The 10,974-nt window shown below is 58.0% G+C and overlaps 1 protein-coding gene across 1 annotated transcript; it reads right to left on the bottom strand.

The window, feature by feature from the left end:
• Positions 1-2,696: 2,696 nt before the first annotated feature.
• Positions 2,697-8,484, bottom strand: Inhbb (inhibin subunit beta B). Its single transcript, XM_048443740.3, has 2 exons — positions 7,889-8,484; positions 2,697-5,294 (listed from the first exon to the last, which is right to left on the bottom strand). Exons 1-2 carry the CDS (start codon positions 8,346-8,348, stop codon positions 4,519-4,521), a joined length of 1,236 nt encoding a protein of 411 aa, XP_048299697.2. The 5' UTR covers positions 8,349-8,484; the 3' UTR covers positions 2,697-4,518.
• Between the last annotated feature and the right edge of the window lie 2,490 nt (positions 8,485-10,974).

Raw genomic sequence — 10,974 nt, 5'->3', positions numbered from 1 at the left:
ATGCCACATTAAGGACACCTATCTAGGCCACAGAGTTGTGTGTATCCACCCAGTCCAGTCTGCCTAGCTGCGGCAGGGTGACTGAGTAGAGGTCCCAACTGCCATCAGTGGCACAAACGTTTTTTAAAAAATGACTGGCAAGTCACCAAGTGCAAGGCCAGAAGCATCACCCATATGAGAAAGACAAGGGAAATGGCTCAGTCAGTAGTGAATGGGCTTAGTATGAATGACATCCTGGGTTTGATCCCCACACCTCGTGGTGCGTGCCGTAATTCCAGCGGTTAGATAGTTGTCACGGGGAGTAAGTTCAAGGTCATCCTCAGCTAGGTGGAAAGTTTGAGAGCAGCCTGGGCTAAATGAATCCCTATCTCAGAAAAACTGTCACTGGCTTCCTTGATTGGTGGTCTGTGAACTCCCGCCTCCTTCTCGCTCTCTCTCTCCTTCCCCCATCCAGTTTCCAGTCCTTCAGCATGGCCAGGTTGGCAGAACTCTCCAAGGCCCACGCATGTCCACGGACACCTCCAGCAGTGTTCCTGCCAGAGACCTGTACGGAGCCTGGGATGCACGGCCTGGGCTAGCCTGAGCTCCAGGACCCTTGCCACATACCGAAGCTGCCCAGGTCCCTCTTCCAGGACTTCACCTGGAGTTGCGGTAGGAAGCTTTGTGATGGTGTCACACTGTCACAGGTCACAGGGGCAAAGCCTTGATTAATGCTGCCTATGAGCTGGGCTGCAGGGCCCCTCGCTGTCCCATTCTGAACCAGCCCAGAGGGCCTTGAGGAAAACACAAACCAAGGACAACCTGGGGGCCTCTAGCATTGATATTCCCCTGCCTGCCTGAGATGTGTGGGAGAGGGGAGGTAGGGTTGGGCCCGTCTTCCCCTCTCCTACAGTCTTCCAACTCATGGCCTTGAGCTCCCTGGAGTCACTGAAGATCCAGGGCGTATTTGAAGGTCACTTGAGAATGAACTCCACTGGCGGATAGTGGGCATTGCAGAAGATAGAAGGGGACACTTGGGAGGGCAGGGATAGTCGCCCCTGGACTCTGTCCGTCCCACTAGTCCCAGATAGGGCTGGGTGAGCACAAAAGGTAAGGGCCTAGAAGCCACGAGACTGCAAGGAAGGGGAGGCTCTCTCACAGGCCAGGGGCTCCGGCCAGACGCGCTGGCTCAAGGGCAAAGCCTCTGGGCCTGGCAGTGTGATGCTCCAAGGCCATCTGCAGGAAACCTGGGTCCCTTGGGCCAGGACCTTCTGGGAGAAAAACGGGGTGCAGAAGAAAGATGATGATTGAGAAATCAAAACCACGGGGCAAAAGCTGTAGCTGCTGGTCGAGGGCTCACCGGGCACGCACAAAGCCCCAGTTCAATCCCCAGAACCCCATAAACTATGCACGATGGCACATGCCTGTAATCCTAGCACTGGGGGAGATGGAAGCGGAAAAACCAGGGTTCCAGGCCATCCTGGGCCACATAGTAAGCTTGAAGCAAACCTGACATACATGAGAGAGAAAAATGAAAGCCAAGCCAGCCCAGACCCAGGGACACACACCAGGGTGGCGGACAGAGCTGCTCAGAGGCTGTCGGCCCTCTAGCCCCAGGTCCATCACCTGCAAATACCATCCCAGAGCAGAGCTAGGAAGTTAGCTCAGTAACGTGCCTGTCACATATGCAAGAGAGCCTGAGTTGCTCCCCGGAATCTATGTAAAGCCAGGCGTGTACCTGTAACCCAGTGTTGGGGAACTGCAGACAGGAGGCTTCTCCAGGACTTGTTGGCCAGCTAGTCTAGCCAAATCAATCAATCAATCAAGGCCCTTAGGGCCTGCAGGGCTCTGATATAGGCAATTTATAAGCCTTCAATCCTCACAAACCAGCAAGTGGGTCACCTGTGGTCAGGGCCCCTGTCTTGGCGGGGTGATCTTGGGTGTGGTGGATCTGGGCTCTCAGTTCGCCTCCTACTCTTTGGGAAGCAAAGGGGTGTGATGCAGGGTCTCTGAGATGACAGCGCCGAACCGGTCCCTAAGTCACACCTGGTGGCGGCTGAGCTGTTGTAATTACTAAGGTTACCACCTCTTCCTACACAAAAGTTCTGCCATTGGCAACGGGTGATTAGCATACTGACAGTCTGCTTACCTTCCAGTGCCAGGATCTGAACCCGGCTCCCTCACAATCACCTGCATCAGAAGCTGTGGGTGAGCACAGAGGCCAGGGATGCTGCAGAAGGGACTCATCTTCCAGGCTGCACACACCCTCTGTGACCTGGGGCCTGAGCGGACACGTTCCAGTTCCTCATTTGTTCTCCTACCCCGTTTGTGTGTGGTGTGTGTAGCGTGTGTGTGGAGAACAGAGGACGATTCACAGAGCCAGGGCCCTCTTTCCACAATGTGGGCCCTGGGCTCGAAGTCAGGTCATCCATCAGGGCTGGTATCAAGTAACACAGTACTTTCGAAAAGCAAAGAGATCCTTGGCGGAGCATAACTAGTTAGGGACTGGACCGGTAAACAAACGGGTAATTCGTTAATTTGCTCCTTGCCTCTTAGCTGGTGTTCTGCCATCTCTTCTAGCTTCTGCATGACTCATGTGTCAGCAAGGGCCCTGAGAGTGTAGGGAGCCACGGGGACTGCCGGCATCAGAGCTGGACGCCGGCACCAGCCCCTTCCTCCCAGCTGCCCACTGCCCCAGACACCAGACAAGGCAGAAAGCCCATGGCACTCCATCTTTTATTGTCTTAAACTGTACACGAACGTAAAATACTTAGACAGCCAGTCTGTGGGGGGAAGTTGTTTGGTTTTAAGTTATTATGAAACAGAACCTAAGGAGGGCTTTATTAAATAAACTAAAGGTGAGGACTTACAGATACACACCTGCATTCTACCATCCTTTTCTTTTACACTACCTTCTGGGTGTGTAAGAACAGAAGAGACACATCAACTGAATAATAAAAAAAAATCATTTATACCCTGAAACGCTGGCAGGCCACTCAAGGGGTCGTTTAGAACATCTACCTCATAAAAGATGGCCTTACCGTCTAATAAAAATTAAAACTGATCCGCTGGCCTCTTTGGTTCCAAAATTATGTATAATACATTTAACTGTATTCATTTTTTCTGCGGCTATAAAAATAACTTTTTTTCAAATGGCAGTTTCTGACTAACCATGCAACTAAATCAGTGCAAACATTGAAAGCAATCATTCGCTTAGAAAAGAAGCAAAGGATTTCAAGTATAAAAATATAAAAGAGACGGACGAGTTCAGTTTCGCCTGGTGTGGGTCAACCCTTTAAATTGCATAGTTCACGTGGCACTTGGACATCCACGAGGACAGCCACGGCAGCTCTGGCCCCAGGGCCACTTCTGGACACGCGTAGACCTGCAAGTGCTATTGTCATGTGCGTTCATGCAGGACCGCAAGTGCTTTGTGGGGCAGGCAGGTGGGCGAGTAAAGTGGGCAGGAGCCACGTCCACGGCAACCCCTGGAGCCAGGGCTCGGCCGCAGGGACAACTTCTGCAATGCAACTAAAAGCTCTCCCATCTCGCCAACTCCCCGTGCCACCTCCACCCCACCACTGCCCCCTCTGGGCTCTTCCCTCACCTAGTGGTCATCCCTGCCCCTCCCACCACAGCACTAGGAGGATATCCCCAGCAAAGGGCACTGATTGCAACATTTCTTTCCCTTCTCATTTAGAATCCACTTCACAGGTCATAGCTGATAGGCTCTTTTCAATTCTGCAACCGGCACAAATGACCTGTCAGCTGTTGGAGGCGAGTTTAAAGCATGAAATTAAGACCCTTCTCCTCTCCCCACCCCCAACCCCTGAAAACAAACACACACATACAAGTCACACCAGGGATCCAAGCAACAGACAGTCAAAGGGTCACTGTCCCTGCTCCATGGTCTCTGTGACAGGCGAGTCCCTCCTGGGCTATTTGCCCTCTCCAAGAACAGGGTGGCACAGCTCTGCTGGCCTCAAAGCATGAAGGATGCCAGGCGGAGAGTGAGCAGGCAGGACTGCACCAGGTGCTGTGGCGAAGAGCCTGGGACAAGCCAGGGGCACACGGCCCTCCACCCGCCTGTACTCCCAGCCTGCTGCTTTTCCTCCGGGTGGCTCTCTGGCTCACTCTCTCTGTGTCCTCTGTCTTTGTGCTTTTATGTGTGCTCAGAAGGCGCGATTGGGAGTGCCCGGCCAGCTGGTGGGAATGGTAGCTGCTCACCCCATTCTCTCCGACTGACAGGCATTGGTAGCTAAGCTGCCATTTGTCACCGCATCCGTTTGCTGGTATCCTGGAGGCTGCTGTGTGGGTGGCAGGATGAGTCTAGCTATGCGTGTCTATGTGTGCGGTTAGGAGTCTCTTGTGGCACAGGAGGGTTCTCCCTCTGGTTCTGACTGGTTTTCTATGAAGCGGGAGAACATTATTATTTCAGGCCTCACCCCGGCACTCTCCACAGCCCAGTGGAACCACCACACTCAGCTCTCCTGCTCCCTCAAAGCCCCACGGGCCTGCGCTCCGCACCCATCGCCACGGTCAGGCGCAGCCACACTCCTCCACGATCATGTTGGGCACGTCCCGCTTGACAATGTTGTACTCGTCATCGAAGTACAGCATGGACATAGAGCTCAGCTTGGTGGGGATGCAGCAAGAGTTCACGGGCCCTGGGTTCAGGCCACGCATGCGGTACTGGTTCACCACAGCAGTGTGGAAGGAGGAGGCTGAGCCAGGGACCCCAGCCAGGTAGGCCGGGCAACTGCCCTCACAGTAGTTCCCGTAGTAACCAGTGGGTGCGATGATCCAGTCGTTCCAGCCGATGAGCCGAAAGTCGATGTAGAACTGTTGCCTGCAACAGAGGCTGGTCCGCCCATCACACTCTAGGCCCCGCTTGCGGATGCGATGCCTGCTGTCGCCTAGGCGGGCCTGCACCACTACGAAGGGCCTGTGTGACTCCTCACCGGGGTCCACGAACACAGGCACCACGGCGAGCTCCTGGCAGCTGTCACACTGCACGTCCAGGTTAAGGCGTCTCTCACCCCGTTCAAATAAGGCCTGGATGGCCTCTGTGATGGGGAAGGTGTGCCAGCCGCTACGCTTTAGGTCCACCTTCTTCTCCACAACATTCCACCTGTCACCGTGACCCTGTTCCTGGAAGTACACCTTGACCCGGACCTTCCTCCGGCTGCCCTTCTCCAGGACGTAGGGGAGGAGCTTCAGGTACAGCCACAGGCTGGCCTGCACCACAAATAGGTTCTGGTTGCCTTCATTAGAGACGAAGAAGTACAGGCGGACCCGGGAGGAGGCGAGGCCATCTGTGGAGACGGGAAGAATGGGCCAAGTTAATTCCATGAGAACACAAGGCAATGGGGAAATGGACTCTGCTGTGTGATGTTGGAAGGAACACCCGCCACAGCTGGAAAGTGTTACTGACCAGAAATACCATTCCTGGGGCCCGGGCCTCTGCCATAACCTGCCAGAGGCAGAAGAATCACTTCCCATTCAGAAAACAGGACCCGGGTGGAGCCAGAGGGTCCAGACCTATAAAAATCCTGCCTCACCTCTCCCAAGCCCGGCTTCCCTGGAGATGGGACTGTCGGGCCTCAAAGCTCGACACTTTGAGAACTTGTCAGGAGCCCAAGAGCTTAACAAGTTGTGATGGGTCTCTGAAAACAAAACTAAGATCGCAGACAGGATCTGGGGGTAGGTTGTTTCAAATGAGGCTCTCCCCGCCCCCCACCCCCCGGTCTTTTTTCTGGTTAACTTAGGGCATTGCAAAATCAAGCTGAGCCACCTTCAGCCTCTCCCCAGTGTTTACCTAAGCGTGATCTGGTCCAGCCCCCAGTGGGACCTCCACTGCAAACACACAAGCTGCTCGGGTTTCTGACATAGATGTGTGTGTCCGCTAAGCCGCAAAGTGCAGTCCTTGTTTCCAAGGAGCTGCAAGGGACAGGACGATCAGCCTTGAAAACTCAAGGTCCGATCCTTTGCCCAGACCCTGGCTGGAAGAACGTGGCACTTCGAGATCTCGGCGGGGGGTGGGGGCTGCTCGTCATCTCAATAATGCAGTTCAACCAGAAGAATAGTTATGCCAGACAAGAGAGGTTGTCCCCTTGCAGTCCGTTCTGTCAGCCCTTCCCTCTGACAGTCTCTGCAGACGTGGCTGGTCTTATCAACCTCCCACTAAGCCCCCCCCCAGCCCCTTCCTCAGTTCTCACTGGCTCCTCTAATAACACTGACGTCTGACTTTGAAATAGTGGAAACTGCAGCCTTAAAAGCTGGTCTTGGCCGTGCTGCCTGTGACCTGAATCTGTTATTTATAAGTCAAAGAGCTGGCTCCGTGAATCGGACCAGAAATATAACAGCCCCTGCTGTCATTTTGTGCCACCGGGACCAAAAGGCCTCTCGACCTTCCCGAATCACATTTCTACTCTGGGCCCCAAAGCACCTTTTAATCCAAGCCCTCTAATTGCATGTCGAGCTTCCCCTGACTCTGGCGGACAGCTAAAACAGCAATGCATTTCTTTCTAAGCACAAACCAGCCTTGATTGTCTCCGCCTTTCTCCACACTCGGCCATGCAAAACTTTTCATCCCTTTTTATCCCCCGGCAGCGGCACAGGCAGGGTCTCCCTGATGCCTGGGAGAGTAGGGGGGCATTTGCAGCCAGAAGCATAGCTGATCTCCCCTCCTCTTCCCAGGCTCCCTGTTTGTTCCCCCACTCTGACTACATCGGGTTTCCCCCTCTGAGACCTTCTCTGGAGTCCCCTCAGCACAAATGGAGCTGAGCTTTCCGCACAAAAGCCAGCCAGCCTGGCTCATTCAAGTCCTGAAAAGGACAGCGATGTCTAAAGCACTTACACCATTTCTGCCCAGGCAATTTTTCTTCTTCTTTTTAAATTTCCTGAAGATATTTTTTCCTTTCCCTCTCTCTTTCTCTGATTTTTATATTTAGATAGTGGACAGAGATTTGCAACGCGGGCCCAAGGAGGACACTGCAGAAAGGAATCCTACTCTTTGTTAACTACAAACTCTGCTGCTCTCTCCCGGACTAGAGAGGGCTGCCGCGGCTGCCAGGCAAGCCTTAAGGCATGGGGCTGTTCCTGAGCCGTGTCTTTGCGTAAAAGATGAACCTGTTGAGAAGCTGCCTTCCGCCGACTCTGGTGCCCACACAATCGGAAAGGAGGTTGCCTAGCTCTCCCCACCGATGCTTCAGCAATCCTGGCAAGCCCATGCCGCCAGGCGATGGAAGCGGCCCCAGGGGCCTCTCATGCAGGCTCTCTGGCTCTCTGGCTCTCTTTCTCTCTCTCTCTCTCTCTCTCTCTCTCTCTCTCTCTCTCTCTCCTCTCCTCTCCTCTCCTCTCTCTCCTCTCCTCTCCTCTCCTCTCCTCTCCTCTCCTCTCCTCTCCTCTCCTCTCCTCTCCTCTCCTCTCCTCTCCTCTCCTCTCTCTCCTCTCTCTCCTCTCCTCTCCGGCCCACGTATATCAACAAGCACACACATCTCCATCTACACTGCTAAGCCTACACTCAGATCGTGGGAAACAAAAACATTAAGCAATCACCAAGCAAGTGCCCGCAGAGCCAGGGCTGCGCGCATCTGCCGGGAGGGGGACGCGCTCCCAGAGGCGCTGGCGCCCAATTCCTGTAAGCAGGGATGCAGGGCAGGGTGCTTTCCAGTTGTTTCAGGGAAAGAGAAACAGCAAAGGGGTCTGGGGTCTGGGCGCGGACCGTAGGAGCGGTCTGCCACCCTCAGACAACCGCAAGGCCACCGCAGAACGGCCCAGCCCGGAGCCTAAATGCCCTCGGGGCGTGCAGGCAGCAGAGGCTGCGCAGGCAGTAGGAGCTTCCTAAAAGAGGGAAAAGAAGGGAGGGTTCGCGGCCGCCGCTGGCTTCCCCCAAGGCCAAACCCACCTGTCTCCGCAAAGCTGATGATCTCGGAGACGCGCTCTTGGCCGTCGGCGCCCGGGCTGGCGTGGCCGTCGAGGTGCGGGATCTCCACGCGGCCGTCCTCGCGCACCTTGCCCGCGTGCAGCTTGCGCAAGGCCGTGACCATGGCGGCCTTGGGCACAGCGTGCGTGATGTTGGGCCGGCCCCGCAACTGCAGGCGGCTCAAGATGTGTCTCTTCACCGCCTCCAGGAAGTCACCGTCCACCCGGCCCAGCTCCTCCGGTCGCCGGAAGCCGCCGCCGCCGCCGCCGCACGACGTACAGGTGTCCTGCGAGCCACCCGGAGCTCCGGGTGGCGGGGGCGGGGGCGGTGCGGCGGGCGACGGCGGGGGTGTGGGGGAGCCCCAGGCCTCGGGTCCCAACCAGCTGGCCGCCAAGAGCAGAAGGCAGGCGGCCCCCAACGCCCGACCGGGCAGCCCGTCCATGGTGCGCCGCTGGCGACGAGGGCGCCCGCCGCGAGGCGAGGCGAAGCGAGCTCAGGGCCGGGCTCCGGGCTCCGGGCGCACCGCCCCGCCCCGCCCCCGCCCGGGCCTCCGCCCGCCCGCCTGCCGGGAGCGCCGCCGCCGGCTCGCAGGGGGAGGGGGCCGGCCGGGCCGCGGGGGTTCCCGCGCGGCCGAGAAGGGGCGCCGCGGGGACCAGAGGGGCGCGCGGGCTTTGGTGGGGGGGACCACCGGGTCACTGGCGCGCGGGCGTCTCGGGGCGCCTAGGCATCTGCAGCCTGCCCATCCTCTCCGCGTCGAGGGCCACCGCAGCCCCCCAGTCGGGTGAAGCGAAAACGGTGAGCGGCGGCAGTGGCGTTGGCGCGGTGGCTTGGCTCGCCTGGGCTGGAAAGGTGGAGAGAAGAACCAGTGGACGCAACTCGCTCTGGAGACCGAAGCGAAGGTGCCAGAGCCCCCGGGCGCGGCGCTGCGGAGGGCGCTGCGGCTGGGGCCCCGCGACCGCACCTGAGCGCCTCGCCCTGTCGCTGCTCGGAGCGAGGACAGGGCCGCCCGAGGCGGCGGCGATGATGGGCAGGTTGTCCCCCCTGCTCTGGGCCGGCGGGAGGAGCGAGCGCGGTGCGGGGGAGCGCCGCCGCGCGGGCCCCTCTTACAGGCGGCGCCGAGCCCTCCTGGGCCGCGGGCCCTGCAGTCCTCCCGGCGCGTCACCCGGCAAAGTTGTCTCCAGGCTTCCCCGGGCGCTGCATACACCGGCGGGCGAGCCGCGGCGCGCTTCTCCGGGGCCTCTGCTCCTCCTTGCTTCCCTGCGCCTGGCTGCCTGCGCGGGCCGGCCGGGGCGGCGGAGGAGGGAAAGGCGGTGGCAGGGCCCTTCTCGCTGCTGTCTCTTCTGCCTGCCGCGGCACTGGCTGCCAAAAGTCTCTCTGTGTCCCCGGGATCGAGTGCCCTGGTTCGCGCTCCTACTGGCACACGCCGCAAGGCCGGGGAGACAGCGAGGCGGCGGTGGCTGTGGCTGTGGCAGCAGCGTCCCCGCGCCCAGCCGTGGCTCAGAGTGCAGAGCGCGCCCAAGGAGGAGTTCTTCGCTTTGCCTTCTCTTCCTTTCCACTCCCTGTTCTTTTTTCCCCGAGGGGTAAAAAAGCCGCACAATCTCCGTATGTGCGCGCGCGTTAAGATAGACGTTGGCAGGAAAAAAAAAAAAAAGAAGGGGGGAGTGTCGTCCGGGCCCGTGCGGGAGGAGACGGTCCGCGCCTCCCTGCTTGGGCTTCCCGGGGGCGGAGGGGGAGGCGGATTCTGCAGGTCGGTGCTGCCTGATCCTCCTCCCACCCCCTCTTCCCTCCGCTCTTTCTCTTTCTGCCCTGGCAAGGAGGGGTGAGGAGAGCTTCTCCTCGCCCCCCCCCCACTCCGCCCCGCGATGCCAGGCCACTTTTGCTACCTCGAAACTTTCCCACCACGTGAGAGCCCCAGACCCTCGCCCCATGGGACGATGGATAAATGGCACCGACACACTCCAGAAGTAGGATCCGGGCGCGACTGGACGCGCCCTATTCAGGGCCACGCTGGCCTTGCCCCTGTCCCAAGCTGTCGCCCTACAAGACCAGGACAGGCTATCCTCACTCGCCGCATGCTCCCCAGACCCTCCAAGAAGCGATCCTTCGTTGTCCAGCTTGGGGGTGGGGTAGGGGCAAGCTCTAATGCAGCAGAGAAGCGGAGCGGGTGGATGCCACTCCCAGGCTGCAGCGCCCTCTTCTAGCGTCCCAGGCCGCTGTCCCAATGGGCGATGAATTAGCCTCCTGGGCTAGAAGAGCAGAGAGGCGGCAGCTGCTAGAGGCTGGGCCAGCTCTGTCATAGTCAGCAAGAGGGTCTGCCTACATTGTGCGTGGTCCCATCTTTGAGGACCCAAGACCTCTGGAGTTCTAGGGCTGATGGGGTCTCCACTCTCCTATCCCGATCTTGGCACACTGGCTTCAGACAAACCCAGATTCTAGTGAGGGGATCGAGGCACTATGGGCTTTAAATATGGCCCTCCGCGTCCAGACTCTTTCTCATCTGTAAAGGGGCACTGTGATACCTGCATCACACTGGCTCTCTGGGAATCCAAACATACTAAGCCAACCTCACAGAAGCGTATGAAGAGATGACTCTGGGGTGCCTTTCTTGGCTGCCAGCGGTGGATGGGAGTCTGATTCCCAGCCCTGACTAGAGAACCCCAAGTGTAGCTCGTTCTTTCTGTCTCTGCTCCCGACCCTACCTGGGTCTGAGACAACAATGCCCACAGGACACAGTTCCCAGAGACCAAAACGCACTGCCTGCCCCTCCCCCGCACCTCCCCCTTGCTCTCCAGAACCCTTACCCACAGTAGGCTCACCTAACCACAGGCAAGACTGAGAGGTAAAAATGTATGAATTGTTTTCCTCGGAATCGGGACGACCCTGCCTAAAGAGACCTCGGACTCTTTAGAGGGGAGTCGTTCTACCAACACCCCTTGCGAACTTCCCAAGCCAGTCCTACGCGCTGTGGACCTTAGCCAGAACTGCAGTTCCACGGAAGCACAAAAGTCTGGGAGCAGAGCGCCCCCTCTCTACCAGTATAAGGAACCGACCAGAAGTCTGCGGGGCAA

Source organism: Myodes glareolus, chromosome 5, assembly GCF_982192425.1.
Source record: "Myodes glareolus chromosome 5, mMyoGla1.1, whole genome shotgun sequence".
Classification (NCBI taxonomy): Eukaryota; Metazoa; Chordata; class Mammalia; order Rodentia; family Cricetidae; genus Myodes; species Myodes glareolus.
This window is presented reverse-complemented; position numbering and strand designations above follow the sequence as displayed.

Excerpts from the sequence above, each read along its gene's own strand:
- Inhbb (XM_048443740.3), bottom strand. The coding sequence starts at position 8,348 with ATGGACGGGCTGCCCGGTCGGGCGTTGGGGGCCGCCTGCCTTCTGCTC. Across the intron at positions 5,295-7,888 it reads CATCAGCTTTGCGGAGACAG|ATGGCCTCGCCTCCTCCCGG; the intron begins GTGGGTTTGGCC and ends CCGTCTCCACAG.